Here is a 20,312-nt window from a genome sequence, read left to right as displayed (position 1 = left end):
GCGCTGCTCCCCGGCACCGTGTGGAAACGGTTCCAGCGGACGCAGGCAGCATTACTTCGCGGTCTCCGCACCACCATGGCCATCTCGTCCACCATCAGTCTCCTCTCATTCCGGATCGGCGTTGTATGGGGATTCGGACAACCAGCAGGACCCTCAGCAGTGGTCCTTTTGGACTCCTTGGGCTTACCATCAAAGCCAAGGTGCCCCACATCCACCGCCGCGCTCGAGGCCCTCTGAACATAGGGCGCCAGAGGCCATGGTGAGTAGAGCCCCTCCAGAGGATGCAGAACATCTCCCAGCGCTGGGCTCGGATGTGCAAGACCCACCCCAGGACGTCCCACAGGACCACGACTCACTTCAGGACCCAGTGATCCCTGGGGTCTTCTCCTCTTCATCACCAGACGAGGCAGTAGCGGGGACCGCCACCAATTGATCTCCGCTCGCACCAGGACCTTCTTCGCCGGGTCGCTCTTAATATAAACCTGCCCTTGGAGGAAGTTCCTGAGGTGGAAGACCCAGTGGTCACCATTCTGTCAGCGGAGGCACCGACAAGGGTTGCCGTCCCCTTTATTCACACCATACAAGCTCGAGCGGATACAATCTGGCAAACCCCGGCTTCCGTTCCACCTACAGCCAAAGGTGTCGAGCGCAAATATATGGTCCCTTCCAAGGGGTACGAGTACCTGTATGTACACCTTCCCCCTTGTTCGTTGGTGGTTGAATCCGTTAACAAGCGAGAGCGCCATGGTCAACAAGCCCCTGCGCCTAAATCGAGGGAAGCCAGGCGCATGGACTTGTTGGGAAGGAAGATCTACTCTGCGGGGGGCCTCCAGCTCAGAGTGGCGAATCAGCAAGCCCTCCTGAGTAGATGCAATTATAACACATGGGAGTCGGTTGGGAAGTTTATCGAACTAGTCCCGCAGGATTCCCGCCAGGAGTTCTCGGCTCTCCTGGAGGAGGGGAAAAAAGTGGCTCGAACCTCCCTCCAGGCCTCGCTAGATGTCGCTGATTCGGCAGCTAGAACAATCGCCTCAGGGATCGCCATGAGGCGCATATCGTGTTTGCAGGTGTCCGGTCTGCCACCAGAGCTGCAATACACTATTCAGGACCTACCGTTTGATGGTCAGGGCCTGTTCTCCCAAAAGACAGATCTGCACCTCCAAAGTTTGAAGGATAACCGCGTGATCATGCGGTCCCTCGGCATGCATACGCCACAGACCCAGAGGCGACCTTTCCGCCCTCAACCTCAGCATCACTATCCCCCGCCTCGGCCAAGACAGGACTTCTCCAGAAGGAGAGACCGTAATTCCCGCAGACGCCAATCGGGCCCGCAAGGGGGTAACAATTCCGGACCCGCCAAACCACCGGCGGGACTGAAGCCAAACTTTTGAGGGTGCGCTCGGGAGCACTGTACCAATTACCTCCCAGGATCCTTTTCAGTTCACCAACCGCCTTGCCGCATTCTTCCCTGCATGGTCCCAGATAACATCGGACCGATGGGTTCTCAGCACGGTCGAGTGTGGTTACTGCCTTCAGTTTATTTCGTCCCCTTCCTCCCCGTCCCTCTTCAGGGACACCTCTCACGAGCAACTCCTTCTGCAGGAGGTTTCGAAGCTCCTTGCGTTGGGAGCTATAGAGGAGGTTCCGGAGCACCTAAGGGGAAGAGGGTTCTATTCCAGGTACTTCCTAATTCCCAAGGCGAAAGGGGGCCTCCGGCCCATCCTGGATCTGCGGGCTCTGAACAAGTTCATCACGAAGTTCAAGTTCCGCATGGTATCCCTGGGAAACAGATACCCTCCTGGATCCTGGAGATTGGTACACTGCTCTCGCATGGGGACGCATATTTCATATGCGATTTACCCCCCACAACAGAAGTTCCTTCGCTTCGTGATAAACTGCCACCACTACCATTTGGGTCCTTCCCTCTGGCCTCTCCTCGGCCCCTTGAGTATTTACAAAAGTGATGGCAGTATCGCCGCCTACCTCCGCCGCCTCGAGTTCACGTTTTTCCCGTATCTCGACACTGGCTTATTCGAGGGACCTCCGAGGCTCAGGTTGCCGCACACGTAAGCGTCATCAAGACCTATTTTCCCATCTAGGTGTGATCCTCAACCTAGACCAATCCATTCTGCTTCCTACGAAGGATAGAATTCATCGGGGCCATGCTGGACTCCAATCGGCAACGCCAGTCTACCTCCACAGAGGTTCCAGGCTATAGTCTCTCTCATCCAGAGGCTACAAGCCTTCCCAACAACCTCGTCTGTGCCACCCCTCATCCTACTCGGCCACATGGCAGCGTGCACTTTCGTGACAAGCACGCAAACTACGCATACGCCCTCTCCAGACTTGACTTGCCTCGGTTTATCGTCCGCGCAGGGATGCCCTGGACATGGTAATCACAGGCCCAGCAAAAACCCTGGACTCCCTCAACTGGTGGCTGACACCTTCCCTGGTGTGTGCCGGTCGCCCATTCCACCCACCCAGCTTCGGTGTCGTTAACGACGGACGCTTCATCCCTGGGCTGGGGTGCACACTTAGGGCACCTTCACACCTAGGGCCTTTGGTCCTCGCAAGAGCTGGCACTGCATATCAATGTTTGCGAACTGAGAGCGGTCCGCTTGGCATGTCAAGCCTTCCAATACCATCTACAGGGCCGTTGTGTTGCGATTTTCACGGACAACACAACGACCATGTATTACATAAACAAACAGGGGCACACGGTCTTCTCCCCTTTGCCAAGAGGCGATGCGACTGTGGGACTTCTGTATAGCCCGCTCGATAGACCTTGTAGCCTCCTTCCTTCCGGGAGTCCAGAACTCTCTCGCAGATTGCCTGAGTAGATCCTTCCTGTCCCACGAATGGTCCATCCCTCCGGACATCCTCCTTTTCTGTATTCCGGAAGTGGGGCTTTCCCCAGATAGACCTATTTGCCTCCAGGTTCTGCTCCTTCAAGGCCGCTCCCGGGGCTCTCTCTCGGACGTGTTCCTGATCCCCTGGAAGGGACATCTTCTCTATGCCTTTCCACCCTTTCCCCTAGTGCACAGAGTCCTGCTCAAGCTCCGCAGGGACAAGGCCAGACTGATACTGATAGCCCCCACATGGCCGAGGCAACACTGGTACCCCATGTTGCTCGATCTATCCCTAACGACTCCGATACCACTGCCACTCTGCCTGGATCTTATAACGCAGGACTTCGGCAGGCTTCACCATCCAGACCTGCAGTCCCTGCACCTGACAGCGTGGCTACTGTCTGGCTGAACCAATCCGAGCTCCGCTGCTCTGCCCAGGTCCAACAGGTCCTTTTGGGAAGCAGGAAACCCTCCACGAGGACGACATACCTCGCCAAGTGGAAGCGGTTTTCTCTTTGGTGTGCACAATGTTCCCTAGTTCCAGAGGCCATTTCGATCCCTCTTGTCCTGGAATACTTGTGGTATCTCAAGGAACAAGGTTTGGCACTCTCGTCAATAAGGGTGCATTTAGCCGCCATCTCTACCTTCCATCAAAGGGAGGCGAACAGTTCCACCTTCTGGTTTCAAGATTCCTTAAGGGTTTGGAGCGCCTATACCCACCGGTTAAGCCTCCTTCCCCTACCTGGGATCTCAACCTTGTTCTGGCTCGGCTCACAGCCCCACCCTTTGAGCCCTTGGCCACTTGCTCATTGCTGTACCTGTCCTGGAAGACGGCCTTCCTGGTGGCTATCATTTCAGCCAGGCGGGTTTCGGAGCTCCGTGCTTTGATGGTGGACCCCCCGTATACAATCTTCCACAAAGAAAAGGTGCAGCTACGCCCGCATCCGGCTTTTCTCCCCAAGGTGGTCTCGGCCTTCCACATTAATCAGGACATTTTCCTCCCGGTCTTCTTCCTGAAGCCACACACATCAAGCAGGGACCAACAGCTTCACACCCTGGATGTCCATCGAGCCCTCGCCTTTTACATACAGAGGACAAAGCCCTTCAGGCGCTCGCCCCAGTTATTTATAGCAGTGGCGGAGCGTATGAAAGGTATGCCTGTATCGGCTCAGAGGCTCTCATCATGGGTAACGTCCTGTATCCGAACGTGATACGACTTGGCCAACGTCCCGATTGGCCATCTTACTGCCCACTCTACTCAGGCTCAAGCCTCGTCGACCGCCTTCCTGGCACACATCCCCATCCAGGAGATATGCCTCACAGCTACCTGGTCGTCAGTGCATACGTTCACCGCTCACTATGCGCTCGTGGCCCAATCTAGAGAGGATGCCGCCTTTGGCTCAGCGGTTCTGCACTCCTCAACGTCTCACTCCGACCCCACCGCCTAGCTATGGCTTGGGAATCACCTACTGGAATGGATATGAGCAAGCACTCGAAGAAGAAAAGACGGTTACTCACCTTTGTAACTGTTGTTCTTCGAGATGTGTTGCTCATATCCATTCCACACCCGCCCTCCTTCCCCACTGTCGGAGTAGCCGGCAAGAAGGAACTGAGGAGCGGGGGGCCGGCAGGGGTATATAACCGGCGCCATAGCGGCGCCACTCCAGGGGGCGCCCTGCCGGCCCACCGAGTGTTGCTAGGGTAAAAGTCTCCGACGAATGTGCACGCAGCGCGCGCACACCTACCGGAATGGATATGAGCAACACATCTCGAAGAACAACAGTTACAAAGGTGAGTAACCGTCTTTTTCTTTCAGGTTGCTATGGAATACGCCCTGATCTGGTGAATGAAGGCTGGTCTTGTTCCCGGTGCTCAGCTAATGCATGGGCAGCGGTAAGTATCCACTGTAGTGGAGACTGGAAAGGAAAGTTTCTGGGGAGAATTAACTGGATGCGTCAACACCGAGGGGAGGTGGGGAGACAAAGTATTTCCCGGCATGCTGTTGCCCCAGCTTAATAAATCTCTGCGGAGGTTTGGTTTGGGATCGCCTTGGTTGTCTTTTCAATTAATCTTCATGATGGTTTTTTACTGTAGGACTGCTGCCTGTGTAATCTCAGGGGAGGGGCTCTTCAAATGACCACTGATGGAAGGTAGGTAGCATTGAAAATGTCTTGCCTGTATCCTAGAGAGACAAGGTGAGTGAGATAGTATCTTTTATTGGACCAACTTCTATGGAAAGCTCTCTCACCAACAGAATAAATAAGATTTATTGGTCCAATAAAATATATTACCTCACTCACCTTGTGTCTCTAATATCCTGGACCAGCACAGCTACCACTACAATGCATTGCACTGTATACTAGCTCTCTCACCCAAGCACTAGTGCAAGTAATTTTGTTTATGTTGTGAACACTGGTCAGGGTGCTCCAGTGGGGGAGCAAAATTTTGCCTCACATGCATAATTGCTGCTCGTTAGAGTGGATGGATGAACTGGGATGTCTGTGTTGTCCCTCTTCCTCTACTCTTAAGGGTTTGATTCTGTGGGGCACTGAACACCTTTAATGTCATTGATTTCAAAGGCAGCACCTTTCAGATAGTGCTCAGCACCATGCAGGAATGCTTCCCTATGAAGAAAGTTGATCCCAGTTGTTCCAGAGACCTTTATCTAGTGCAGTGCATGATTAATAACCAGATGCTAATATTACCAGTGCTGCCAACTATCATAAATGTGTCCAGATACTATAGAAGGGAAACCGGGAGAAATTTTAACAGCCCTCTAGAGTTTATTCATCCCATAAATGTGCCAACATTTTTTTTTTTAAATATGGCAGATTCTGATTTCTCTGATTTCCAGGTGGATCCATATAATCTGTGCTATCACTGTCCCAGAGGCCCGTTTCCTCAACGTAATAGAGCGCCATCCTGTGGACATCAGTGCTATTCCAGAGCAGCGGTGGAAACTGGTAGGTGCTTCCTGAGGATTGCTTGAGTAATAGCAGGGCTTGGCTTAGCTAGTGAGAAAAACATTAAATGTTGTGTAGGAGCCTCAGGCTGCAAGGGCTGGAGGATGTTCTCCTCAGGAAGCAGAACCATTTACATATGTCCAAGAGGGTCTGCTTTCCTTTAAAAAGTTTCACTTTCTCTGCCACAAAATCTTTCCCATCTCCATCCTCTGTGCAGAAATTAACAAATGCCCCCTTGTGGTCATCTCGATAAGGAGGGAATCAGGAGAAGATATATCAATAGGTTACATGCCAGTAGATGGATTTTTAATTCCTTTCTGTGGAGGTTGCAATAGCTTCATCCCGGGGGCTTAATGATTAGATGGAATCAATGAGTCTTGGCTTTGCCTATGTTCTCCCAGCTGGTTCTGAATACCCCTCTGTTATGAGTGCATTTAGTAAGATAAATTGTGCTTTTTGCGTTTCTTTTGCGTGGGAGTCAGTTCTGGACATCAAGAGGGGGATATGGTGGGGGGAGACGTCATTAGCATTGATGTATTCGGTAGTTACTGCTGATGTATTCATTAACTGCGCAGCTTTTCAATGTAGGCAGCCCAGCCCTTCCTGGATGAGAGGTTAGGAAGAATCTATGTATGCTTCTAGAGTTATTCCTCTGTTGTGCAAATGGGTTTTGTACACAAATGTGAATGTAAAAAGCATTCATTATTCAGGTTGCGTGATGGAGCAATGTGATGCGACAGTGATAAATCTTGAAGCACCAGCTCTTTATGGATTGTCTGACATTTCCAGCATGCATCCTCTTCATTACCACCACTTGTAACGATGAATTAAAAATCCTTTTACACAAAAGTCGCTTGTATTGCTTAATGGGGCCTCACAAGAAAACCTGTTAACTCCTGCATGGCTGCCTTGCAACTGTGCTGCATTCATCATTGAGTCTGTGCAGCATCACTTTGTCATCATGAACTCCAGACTGCTTGGCATGGGTCTGTGTGGGAGGACTCTGATTAAAGGAGAAGACTTTACAGGCAGAAGATGATTAGGGGAGTATGGCATGTGTATTGGGGGTGTGGGGGAGAGAACCACAAGTTGTGGGGGCAGGAAAGTGAAGGTGAGCATTGGGAAGCCTTTGATGTGATGCTACTTGATTCAGTAACACGTTTCCATGGATTTCTGTCCACTGTGCAGCATTTTACAGGTGTCCAAGGGCATCATGGATTTAATCTGCCTTCATCTGAAGCATTTATTTGTACAAAACCAGACCCAATTGGCCCGTGATCCTGATTAGAGACTTTGAGCTGTACCTCATTCATGATACATGGTATCCTTTATGGACCAACAGTCCAATCCAGTATCCTGGTAAATCCCATGTTCCTTCTTTAGCTGCAGTGGGCATTTTAAGAAAACCATTCTTTGTAGTAGCTTACCTGTGTTGGGGGTCTCACTGAGAACAGCTGGACTCAGCTGCCTAAGCTTTTGGGAGGAAGAGAAACACTACTTTTCTAGGTGTGAAACGAGCTTAGCTCTTACCAGGCAGAGCGTGTGGGGATTTGTTGGATATGATGGTGGGTTTTGCTGTGTAGCGCACAGGAAGTAATATTGGAGATGACAGAATACTAAAATAACATCCTTCCTTCGTGTGGCATCCCAGCCAGCTCTGCTTTGTAGACAGGTCAGTCCAAACATACCCATATCAACCGTGTCTTTTTCTCACACACTGCAATGTTAAGAAATGAGAAGGACTAGATTTTCAGAAGTGCCTATAGAGAGGTTCATGCACACGCTTGACATATATGTGCAAGTAATGAGGGGGTTGAGTTTCATGCCTAAGGCATTACAGGATTTGAGATTGCTACGGCTTGCCAAATTTGCTAAATTACTTGGGCACAGCAGGGTGAGTGAAAGACAATGTGGGAGTAAGAGCGAGCGACTGATAGCATGGTCTAAAGCTAAGCAGAGTATGGGCAGCAGCTGTGAGCTTCTCATATACAGCTCGACCAGTATACCTCAGACTAGTCATACCCAACCTGAAGCACTCCCTACTATTTTCAACCTGGGCCCCCGCTCAGATCTGTTAAAACAACTCCTGCTGTTTCAGTCCTGAATAGACGGACAGTCTTGCTGAATTGTACAGTTGCTTTTATTCTGTGGATGAACATCTACTTCGGCATGGGGCCAAAATTGTCTCTTATGGTTTTCTTCATGTTTCATGGGAGTTACAGAATTTTCACATTTGATGCCTCAGGTTGGAAATCAGGACACTTAGTTAACTGTCTATTGTTCTAAGCACCCATTGCTCCCGTTGGAAGTAAGAGCTGCAAGTGCTCAGCACCCCCTGAAAAGCCTAGCATTAGGCACCTGGTTTTGAAAATGTTAGTCTGTATGATCCACTATGCGCTGCTTCATCTTAATCAGAGCAGCCTTTCCCATTGTCTGCGGGCGTCTTACATGTTTATGCCAAGATCACACATTACTCTGCTAGCAGGCAACATGGATGAGCTCAGATACCTGCATGGACACACATGCAGCACTGAAGCTTCTGGCAAGATGCCAGCATGGCCCTTGTACAAAGTTTCTGCTGCCCCTGCAGTCAGGACTAGTTTTAGGAGGTAGGAAGTAAACTGAATCTCAGCCCCTTTATCCCACACCACCAGAATGTCTATTGTTTGTTTACTGTCTGCTTGCTAAGATCCCTTTTTGGTTTTTCACTTGTGGGTGCTACTATAATAGATATGCACATAGTGCAGGAAACAACGTATCGCAGTGTTACCATGTATAATGCTGCATTACTTTTGTAGGTGTCATAACTAAGGGAAGATAAATTACATTTTGAGCTGAGACTTGAAATGAGATGTAAAGTCAATGAGTCAGATATGAGGCTTTGTTCTTGACAGTAGGATGTTAAGGAGAAAGTTCTTGAACTAGCAGCCCTGGTAAAATTGCATAGGAATTTTGAGCTAAATGAGCGTGGGGGAGTGTACAGAGAAACATGGTTTGTGAGATACCATGGAGCAGGTCCATTGAGGTTTTTGGCAAGTGCGTCCTGATACAAATGGGGGAGCTAGTGGAGTTGTTTGGAGAGAGAGAGGGACAGGCAGATTGTGGTCACCTTTCTTTGTGTGTGAGAGGTATCCTGTATGTGGTGAGGCTTGTGGTGAACATGGAGAAGGGAGCTGAAATCAAGGTGAGCAGAAGAGGAGACAAAGCTGAAGATTTCAATAGTGTTTGAGTTGAGGCAGATGAAGGTGAGTGTGGAGCTGGGATGAACAGGGACTGGAAAGGAGGGTAAAGAATGATAGGAAAGTCATAGGTAGCTGAAGCAAATGAACTGGAGTAAAGAAGGGAGGTGGCAGGAGATGCTTCTCCAGTGGATTCAAGTGCATTTTGTTACTGTTCACATCTCTTTTTTCCTTAGCAATGTGGGGGTGGTGGGGCAGCACTCTCTGATGTAGGTGCAGGGTGAGGACTTGGGGTGATTTGTTTGAAAACAGTTTCCAGTTCATCTGAAAATGTGCATTAGGTGCAAAGGCCTGGGCTCCCCTTGCAGGCATAGACCTCTGAGTTCATTTGAGCATGGTGCATCGTTATAAAGAATGCAGTTTGCATGGTTTCTGATTAATGGTGTATTACAGGCTTGTGTGTGTAAATTATGTATGACGTGGAAATTCAGAATAATTAGCTGTCATCCCTCACCGGAGTAAATGAATTGTAGTGTTCATCATGCTGTAAACAGCCCATTCCTTACTCTCAGCTATGATCTGATTTTTTTTTTTTTTTTTTGCTGTGCATTTGTTCAGAGTATTTTTCTCCCATACCTTAGATATTCTTTCTCTTCTCACCTCCCCTTCCAAATTAATTCATATCTGTCGGAGCATCTTCCCCACGATACCCAGTCCCATGTCCCACACCTCCAGGTCTTCCACTCATGCTCTGCTTTCACCATCCTCCACATCTCAAGGTCCCTGTAACTTAAATTTTCCTTAGGTCAAATATGATTGGAGGACAATCTAATCACTTCTTTTGGTGTGGCTCTTCTGCACAACAGAGTGTCTCTGCTGCTGGGATACCATTAGATGCATGTTAATCCCTCAGGCTTGGAAGCAGGCTTTACAGCAATAAAATCAAGCTCCCTGGACTCAAGGGTTAATACTCCCTTGAGAGGCTGTATTGAGCACTTCGTATATCAGTGCTTGTTCCTGCTAGGGAGAGAATTAGGTATTGACAGTTTAATAATGAGATCTCATTGCTATTGACTTGCTCTCAGTGCTGTATTCCTGCTGCGCACTTTGCTGTGGTGCTTATCTATCTTTTGAACATGGCTTACAGAGCGATAAGGGCAGAGCTTATTAAATACTAAAAACTACAGTCAGGCAGTGCGAAGGACCTGACTTTGACTAACAAAAGCTAGGAAATTCAGAGTGAAAGCACAGGGCCAAAATCATCTCTCTCTCCACTGATTCTGATACTTACAAGAGAAATGAACTTGGCCTATTGCATCCACATACAGGAGTGTTACTGATATATCTGGGCATGATTGGGAATGATGGGAACGTATGAGGCAGAGTGATTTCATCTCTTCCTTTCTCAGTTTATGGCAGGGAGAGGGAAATAACTGTCCCTCTTTGGGGCAGGGACAGTATTTGTTAGAGCACTAGTACAGTTGAGGCAGGGAAGGGAGGGGAAGGAAGCTACACCTGATGGCAGGGGCTGCAGAGGGAGGAAGGTTCTCACTCCCAGTGAAGATGGGATACTGATGTTTAGATGAGCAGAGGGAATGGGGACGAGAGGTGGAGGTCCAATACAGCGTTTTCTTCTGGAGCATAATACCAATCTTCAGGTGACTAAAAAATTTCCACCAATCCCCATTCCCACCCACAATAAATGGGGAGATGATTTCCATATGATAAATATTTATCCTGTATCTGTGTCCTAATCACTTGTCCTTGAATCCATCTCCCCAGGATTCTATTCATATGATCAGTTTGAAACAGTTGCATTCTTTTTAAAGGGCAACCTCCTTCCTTCCACAAAATGTGGAATTTCCTCTTTCTCAAGTTATCCCAATCTGTGGCCCAGGCCACCATCAGTGACAGCTTTTCTAGACATAAACCTTTTATGAACTAAGGCTGGGATTTCCAAACAAGCAAATAGGCATTAGGAGCCCAATTCCCCATGAAAGTCAGTGAATTCGTAACTCCCTGAGACTCCTTTGGAAATCCCAGTCTAAAAGTTTAATAGTCCACATTCCTGCAGGTCTGGAAATGGGAGTTTGATACCATTGGCGTGAGGGGCGATACTCAGCTTCCCCATGGCACCCAGTGCTCACTGCCAATTCCACAGTACCATGAGATACTGGACTTTTAAAACAAGGCCATGTTTGTTTAGAAAGGGTATTTCAGATCCATTTCAAAGGTGTCTTAAAGGTTGTCTACAGTTGAAAGTTAGTTTACATTAAAGTAAGGTATGAATTTAAAATGCAGTAGCTATTCTAGAATAATTTCATCTGTGGACACCCGTATTCTGGCATGATAAGAATAATGAATAGTAGGTTAAAAAAGACTTGCTGGCTGCATAGCTAGTTCATCATAATCTCATTCCAGAATAAGAGTGCCTTGTTCCAGTTTAGTTTAATCTTCTTTCAAAGAAGATTAAGCAAACATGACACATTTATTCTGGAATAAGAGTGTGTCCACACACAAGAGTTATTCCTGAATATCTATTTTGGACTAACTCCATAAGTAGACAAGACTTTACATTTATTATTTGCTTTCCTTTCTCTCTAATCCGTGCACAGAGTAACCAAGGCAGCTGGCTTTACAGAGAGGAGTATAAGAAACAGTCCAAATGGGGGGAGGCGAGCAAGACTTTAAAGCATTTTAAAACCTTTTTTGTAACATCTGTGGTGTATTCAAAATGCATGGTGTAGTGTGAAGGTTTATTTACCCAAGAGGGCAAAGCGTGAGTGAGTTACATACTTCAGATAATCCCATATAGATTCCAATCAAAACTGTTATACCATGTCATCATGTATTCCATGTGTATATATAACAATAAAAAGAGCCTACTTAAAAATAAGAAGTTCAACTGTTCTGTGTTGCGTTGTGTCCAGAGATGAAAATTGTCTATTCTAGCAGCTTGTTTCCCAAGTTCAGCTACAATGTGAATTAAAATGGATACATCTAAAAATCTCTGGAGAATGGGTGTATGATGGAAGTAGAAGTTTACCATAATGGCTTGTAGGTAATAGCTGATACATTACACTCCAGAGAATGTCGTCCCAAATTGTTTCTGTGAGGACTTGATTAATATGTGTCTGATGGATTGTGTCATTGATAGCTTGCTTGAGAGATTAAAATGATGTCATCTTGTTGCTATTTAGGGCAACAATAGTTCTATGTGTCTGTTATATTTAGGATGTGTGTGTTTTGGCTCAGGATGGTTCTAGATGAGTGCATATGGTTGAGCAGGGCAGATCGAAAGGAATTTGACTACCCTTGTGTCTGTAATGCCCTGCGTGAGACATCCTCAATCCTAGTTGGGACCTCTATTTCAGTGTACCTGTTGATAACAAGGAGTTTTGTACCGTGTCTAACTCTGGCCTCCAGCCTCAAATATGTTGATTAAAAGCTGCTGCTGACTTTGTCTCCTTTGAAAAATGTGAACCTGTGTTTGCTTCCCTTCAGAAATGTGTGTACTGCCGGAATCGGATGAAGAAGGTATCGGGTGCCTGCATTCAATGCTCCTACGAGCACTGCTCCACTTCCTTCCATGTGACCTGTGCGCATGCTGCTGGGGTACCCATGGAGCCGGATGATTGGCCATATGTGGTGTCCATCACTTGCTTCAAACATAAAGCAGCCAACCACAATGTAAGTGTCTTCTGTTTAAAATGCCTCCTATGTACTGTTTCTCTCACGTCTCTTGTGATCCCTGTCGGTCCCTTTCCTTTGTTCCATAGATCCCGTTTCGGAGGGAGGTATCGCTGGGACAAACCGTGATTACGAAGAACCGCAATGGACTCTACTACAGGTGTAAAGTAATCGGCATGACAACACAAACCTTCTATGAAGTGAACTTTGACGATGGCTCTTACAGCGATAACGTTTACCCGGAAAGCATTACTGTAAGAAGCTCTTTAGATTCCTCTGTAACTGCAGGTAGAATCTGTAGCAGAGTGGCCAAACTTACTGACCCTCCGAGCCACGTACGATAATCTTCAGGAGACGCCTGCCGAGGCTGAAGCCCCACCACCCCATTGCAGGGCAGAAGCCTCGAGCTCCCCTCTCCTCCAGTCTGGTAGGCAGAGAATGAGGGGAGAAGTGATGGGCTCCACGAGCTGCATTTTAACTGTAAAAGAGCCACTTGCGACTCTCGAACTGCAGTTTGGCCACCCTTGATCTATAGGATGTGATGCTGCATACTTGCTTACTTTGTGGGAAGGAACAACAGAGCATACCCTGAGAAATCTTTTTACAATAGGTTAAAAAGGTATTGCTGGCCGCATAGCCAATGGATAAAGTGTTCTTCATGCATCCCCTTATATATGGCTTTACTGATTATTACCTGGTTTCCTATCTTTTGTTCCTTGACCAACAGCTGCTGCCAGTGTTGGTCGCTGAAATAAGAGAACATAGTTTGTTCTGTCTTGCACACTAATTGCATTTTTAAAGTCTCATTTTTCCCTCCCAAGTCCTGTTTTGAGTAAATAGACTGGACAGTGTGTATGTTTGTTTTAATATAGTAAATAGATTAGAGTAGGGGAGAGTGTATTGAAGAATTGGAGCAGGGTACTAAGTCTAGATTCTTGAGTTCTATTCCCAGTTCTGCCACTGACCTGCCATGTAATACTGTGGGCAAGTCAATTAACACCACCTCTGCTGTGCTTGTAAAATGAGGGTAATACATCACAGGGCGCGTCTGAGCTGCTTTTTGAGCACCTTGGATGAGTTCCAGAGAATTGCAAAGTACTATCACCAGCCACTGGTGCAAACAGTTGGTTCAGTTCAGTACTTGAGCAGTAGCTTGTAACCCGCCTATGCTTAGTGAGGTTTTTGAACAGATGCAGATTTGCTTATGATATGGTAGCCTCCTGGGTTCTTATGTTAAAGCATCATGTTATTGTGGTATCTTCCATGGGTGGTCACTATGGCAAAGATGGTCAACTTGCTCCCAAGTTTTATTCATGTCTCTTGTTTTCCTGACTTTCTTCTGTCTTCAGAGCAGAGACTGCATTCAGATGGGACCCCCTTCAGAAGGCGAGTTGGTTCAGCTGCAGTGGACTGATGGAATCATCTATAAGGCCAAGTTCATTGCAGCCCAGATCAGTCAGATTTATCAGGTAAATAGGGAGGGGTCTAAAAACTCCACCACAGCACCTGTGTGTTGCACAAGTTTTATTCCTCAGAGATACAGGAGGCTTGTTATATTTATGAAGGCGTAATGTGACCTCTAGAGTTAATATTTCCTATATTCTTATAGGAACTGTAATGCTCCGAATGAAGAGAGTCAGGAAAAGGGTCCTCAGAGGCAGATTTGGATGCATGTACACACACATTCCTGCTGTTAGAAATTCACAATGGGTTCCTTTCATTCACACCCTTTCTCTGTGATGAAAAAGGATGCTTGAATTCATATATGTAGCTGTGCAGTGGATATAAGCAACTGTAGAGAAAAGGGACATCAAGGGACCCAGGTCAAAAGTGACTTGATATCACCACTGTCTGTTGGCTGTTCAATGGCCTTTGTGAAATGAGCTTTATGACCTCCGCTTCCTAACACACAGCTATTTAGGTAATTAAAATTCTCTTGGCAATAAAAGTGTAGATCAGAAATGGAATGGCTTGGAGACTTTACGCTCACTCTGGAGACTCATGGGAAGGTACGTGGCAGAGCAGTATGTGGGAACAATGTCCCGCTGCTGTATCTCCTTTACCTATTCTGTGACTAATTAGAAGCCTTCAGTCTCCAGTTCTGTCATTCATGTCACCAACTACCTTTTCTAGCAGAGAACAGAAGCAGCCAATTCTGCAGCCCACAAAACTGAGTGCCGAAGCAGTTTTGTCTTGTGTTTTGTACCGCATATAGGATTTCTGTTTACAGAAGGTTAGCAATCAGAAATCTGAAAAATGGTCAGCATTTCAACATGAAGTCCCCCAAAATTCAACACTGTCATTTGATGACATCTAGGTTAAAAGGTCCACAAGAAGTTTCAAAATTACCAGGATTCTGGGAGGTTTCAAGTGCACCCTGCACACCTCAATTTAACCAAACACACACAATGAAACTTACAGAAAACTATTTTGTGCAGTGTAAATTCCTGTTTCTGAGTAATCTTGAAAAGTGTGGTGGGAGAAATTTCCCAGGACACTTGTCTAAGAGGCATTTATTATACTGTTTAGTCCTTTCACTAAAATTGCCTAAGGTCTCGATATGCAAACAGAAGAGCATCATAATCCACAGACTTTTATCCTAAAGATCCCTTTGGCATGATGTTCCAGAGAAGTCTGATTTTAACATAAATTTTAACTTTTTTATGCTTCCACTGAAAAATCTGTTCTTTGTTTGCTTTCTGATTTAGTCACAATATAGGAAATTCACATATTGATAGTTTTTAGTGCTACTTTAAACAAAAAAAAAAAATTGTAAAAAAGCATCTATTTACTGAAACCACTAAGCATCTACTCTGAAACCATCTATTTACCAGCACTCAATGAGAATAAAATATTCAGGCACATATGCATTTGTACATTTTGCAACTCATGCAGTTACTTTTTCCATGTTTTGCACATTCAGGTTAGGTGCATATTTCTTCAAAATTTAACTCCAGTGGTTTGTCTTTAAACCTCATTTGTGTGTGTATTCAGAATGGAGACTTAAACTACCCATAGCGTATTCCCTTGTGCCTGGTTGTTACAGCTATGTCTGTGGGAGAGCATCTCCTGCCAACTGAGGGCTGTCCAGACCGGTGCTTAGGTTGGTGTAACTTGCATCGCTCGGGGTGGGGGTGTGGCTTTTTCACACCCCTCAGCAACATAAGTTACAGCAACATAAGCAGTAGTTGTAGACCTGCCCATAGATTCTTTCGATCCTCTGAATTTTCCAAGTTTAAATCAAACCCTACCTTTCTCTTAAACCGTATTGTGTATGTTTTCTGCATTATCCAGGAGGCTACTGTAAGTCTTCAGCAAAGCAAGGAAGAGGCTCTGAGAACATTTATTTTATAGTTTAAAATTTCATGGGCTCATTTTCATGAACAAACTTCCCAGTAACATCTCCTGTTACATAATTCATGATGTAATCAGTGCTCAGTGAAAGAGGTTTGGAATGAGGCATTAACACCACCATTTTTACACCTGACTGATTATTGTTCCTTGTTGAAACACAAATATATTTTGACTTGTGTGAAAAAAAAATCTTAATTTAAGAAGGAAGAAGGGCTTATTCATGTGAGTGTAATACCCATGTTACAACGGGAGGGGGGAGGAGGGAGTGTTTGCTTCATGGTTCCCACTGTGTTTTCTGTGTCCATCAGAGACTCCTGGGCACCTTTTAGGCTGATAAAAGGAAGTGAAGAAAGAATTGGTAGCTGTAAATGGAGAAGTCAGTCACCTGATTGCTACTGTGCTCTCTGCAGGTGGAGTTTGAAGATGGCTCCCAGCTGATGGTAAAACGTGGTGATATTTACACATTGGACGAGGAGCTTCCTAAGAGAGTGAAATCTCGCCTGGTGAGTATCAAATCCGCAGGAAAAGAAGAGGGAGCTGCTTCCCACATATGCTCATTAGATTTTCTTTAAAAGGCTGGTTCAAAGTGACCTAAAAAGCTCCCTCTCCCTTCTAGAATTATAAGACCCTAATTCACTCACGGAATATGTGTAAGATTGTAAAATGACTAATGAAGACATTTGAAAAGGTTTTAAACAATTCCTGCTTGTCAAGACTCGATTTCTGTGTTCCCTAGTTAAGAGATCTTGTGTTCAGTAAAGTGCCTTGCATCTTGTAGGATACCAGTTACAAACTCCGCCTCTGAAATGTTGCCACCTGTGGGGTGAGAGAATAATGGTCAGGTGAACTGACTTGCAGGCTAGTGGTGTCTTGGAAATTTTGGCCAAGGACACTGGAATAAAAAACTTCCAAAAGATATTAAAAATCCCATGGAACACAGAGGACCCTAATTTTTTAAGCATCCTCTTAAAGACCAACATATAGTCTATGTCTACATTATAAGCTAGCGGTGTGATTCTTCCTCCTTATGTATATATACTCACACAGCATGCTATCTGTGCTACTGCAGCTACACAACTATTTACACTCATGCTGTCTGGATGAGAGTAAGTGTGTGTGTGCGCGCGCGCACAAGTGGGGAAATCACACCCCATAGTGTAAGCATAGTTCCATGCAGTTAACTGTGGCTGATCTAGTCGACCTAGAAAAAAGGAATTGATATTACTAAGATTGGAATCTGTGGCTCAAGGGTTCCCCCGCCCTTCTTCCCCCAACCTGATGCTGCTTTTAAAGAGTGTGAGATCAGATGCCCAGAGCAATGAAGCACATACAGCTTCTTGCTTTGTTCTAGATGCCTGTGATGTCAATTGTTGCATGATAAGGACAAAAGGATTATAGGCACTGCCATACTGCGTTCCAGTGCTGATCACCAGAGTCCCTGGTCTGTCTGACCGCTAACACTGTCTGTGGCCATTAACAGAGGCTTGATGTTGCACGTAAAATAAGTTAAAATAAAATAACCCTGTAATGGACATTTATGTGGAATAAACTACCCATGAACAGGGGTGGCCAGCCTGAGAAGGAGCCAGAATTTACCAATGTACATTGTCAAAGAGCCACAGTAATATGTAAGCAGCCCCCCATGAGCTCTCCCTCGAACTGGCAGCCCTACTGATCAGCACCTCCTCCTCCCTCCCCAAATCTCCCAAACAGCTGTATCATGGCATGTGGGAGGCTGGGAGGGGGAGGGAGAGGAGCGAGGGCATGGCAGGCTCAGAGGATGGGGCGGGAAGGGGTAGAATAGGGGCAGGGCCTGTGGCAGAGCCAGGGTTTGAGCAGTGAGCACCCCCCAGCACATTGGAAAGTTGATGCCTATAGCTCCAGCCCCGGAGTCGGTGCCTATACAAGGAGCCGCATATTAACTTCTGAAGAGTGGCACATGGCTCCGGAGCCACAAGTTGGCCACCCCTGACTTACAGGGGTTAGGAAGAAGCCTCATCAATTGGTTATAAGTTAGTTTATGCCATGAAATATTGAAGGGATTTTTAGTGCCTTATAAAATGCTTTTATCATCTCTAATGTAACTCTAGATTTTGTCATTGTCCATACAGATATCTCATCCTTCTTTAAATCCTTGATCTCAGACATCTTGTGGCAATGGATTCCACAGGTTAACTATGCTATGTGTAATTTACTTTTGTCCTTTTTTCAAGTGGATTCTGGGAGCAGAGGAGCTGCTTGCGTTTGCTTTTATCAGGTGAACAGAGATCGTCAGTCTTTTATTTAGACAATATTTTTGATAGTATCTGGCTGCAGCGCTGCCTTTCAGCAAAGCTGATGAATTTGAGTGGTGAGATAGGGTGCGTGGAGGTGTCACTTTTGATGGATCCTGACCTGCAGGCTTTGTAACATTTCCAGAGTGACTGACACACACATCCACTCCCCTTCGTGCACACTCTCTTACTCGTTCTGTCTCTCTCCTTCATGCGCGCGCGCACACACAATGAAAGGTGAATAATTCGCATCTGACTTGAAACTCTTAGTTCTTTCTGCATACCTCCTGTTCCCAGAGATTTTTAGGAAGAGTTCTGTGTGAGTGACCTACAAGATACTCTAATAAAGAGCAGCTGGATGAAGGAAGGAAGTAACCACGCTTACCAAGAACCTTCTCTCTACTTTGAGAGTGAGAGGCAGTGTATAAGCTGTCGTGTCGTCTTACAACAATCCCTTCCCCAGACAGACCCCTCTATGCCTAAGGAAGTAGGAGAAGCTTCTTTTACCAGGGTGCTTTGTACGATGAATGAATAACCTGAGCAGACAGAGAAGGGTTGCAGTGGCAGAGGATTTGTGAGTAGGAGTTAGAGAGTGGAGGAGAACCTGCTACAGAAATGAAGCTGACTTGAAGTTTCTGAGTTTGGTCCTACAAGCCAAGTGTGTTCCTCTGAGCCAGTCCCTGCAGTTTCCGGCCTTCAGTGGTTCTCTAGCATGGACGTAACACAATGTTCACTTTCTCCTGTCCAAGCAGTTTTGTTAAATAGGTACACTTCTCTCTTGTGCATCTTCCCCTCTAATGATTGTACTTTCCTGTCTCCTGTAGTCCCTCAGCACTGGGGCCCCTCAGGAAGGAGTGTTTTCGGGAGATGAAGTGAAAGCGGCCAAGCGCCCCCGAGTGGGGAATTCCAGGAATCCTGAGGATTATGGACAGAACCCAGATTATTTGGCCTTCATGGAGACCCTGCTGCAGACGCAGTACCAGCCAGGACCACAGAGTAACATGTTTTAACCAGGATTAATAATAATAAAAAAAATTAACCCTTTTCAACCCTGAGGAAAAGTAACCAGGAAACTGTGGAACAAAAGGCCAGCCCCGTGCAATAGCCTGCTGTGAATTCCTTTCGTCTGCTCTTGGTTTGGACTGCAGGAAAATCCTGTCTGGCTACAGGCTACCTCTACTCTGTCAGCTGCATTGCTGACCAATAGAATAGGGAGCTCAAAACCCCTTCAGACAGCTTTTCACATGAAGACTTTGGAAGAGTTTCTACTAATGGAGCTTTGTGACTGGCTCCTTTTTTTTTTTTTTTTTTTTTTTTTTAAGGTTTGGAAAGGGTTAAAATGAATGAAAAATGAAATGACTCAGATTTTTAAACCACATCAAACTTTTTTGTCTTTAAAAGGTGCTATTTCACTGACTACTGAAGCAGCCTTTGGAATCATGATTTCTGTACATATAAATCACCTTTGTGATGTTTTCTATAAATGAGCATTATTAAGAAAAAAAACACAAACAAAAATAGGAAAGCAACAGTTTCCACCAATATTTTTTTCTAGGTCATTGCTTTAAAACAGGAAAGAAAAAAAAATCATTTCCCCCTCCTTCCCACCACTGAAATGTAATTTAACACTGCAGTGGGGAGAGAGAACAAGAGCAGACATCGTGGGTTGTTTTTTAAAGCAATGTTTTCTTTGTAACCTGGGGAAGGGGGGAAAGAAATGTCTCATAGCCCGAATGTTGTTGCAGTCGATGAATTAGATGGTGGGTGTGTGCATTTCTGCCCTGTCATCAGCAAAGAGCAACCAGTGGAGAAATGGCTGGACTTTGGTATTTGCTCCTTCTACTCCTCTTCCTTGCCTTTTCCTTTGCCCATCTTTGCAATCACTTAGACTCTGCCACCTCCAGCGTGCATGCCTTTCGCTTCAGATTCCTCCCCCTCACAGACCTGACAGGCACTGTTCTGTTGCTACCCTCCCCTTCCTGTCAGACAGTGATGTGCAAGGGG

At 46.1% G+C, this 20,312-nt stretch overlaps 1 protein-coding gene across 1 annotated transcript in view; it reads left to right on the top strand.

The window, feature by feature from the left end:
• KDM4B (lysine demethylase 4B) overlaps positions 1–19,881 on the top strand; it is a 168,234-nt gene extending 148,353 nt beyond the window's left edge. Inside the window, 8 exon segments of the mRNA XM_030540250.1 lie at positions 4,666–4,742; positions 4,944–4,999; positions 5,704–5,812; positions 12,496–12,681; positions 12,771–12,935; positions 14,031–14,150; positions 16,446–16,538; positions 19,133–19,881. Of these exon segments, the coding sequence (XP_030396110.1) occupies positions 4,666–4,742; positions 4,944–4,999; positions 5,704–5,812; positions 12,496–12,681; positions 12,771–12,935; positions 14,031–14,150; positions 16,446–16,538; positions 19,133–19,318 (992 nt within the window). The 3' untranslated portion in view covers positions 19,319–19,881.
• Positions 19,882–20,312: the final 431 nt, after the last annotated feature.

Source organism: Gopherus evgoodei, chromosome 22 (assembly GCF_007399415.2).
Source record: "Gopherus evgoodei ecotype Sinaloan lineage chromosome 22, rGopEvg1_v1.p, whole genome shotgun sequence".
Taxonomy (NCBI): Eukaryota; Metazoa; Chordata; order Testudines; family Testudinidae; genus Gopherus; species Gopherus evgoodei.
The sequence above is the reverse complement of the archived record's forward strand: the minus strand, read 5'-3'. Positions and strand labels throughout refer to the sequence as shown.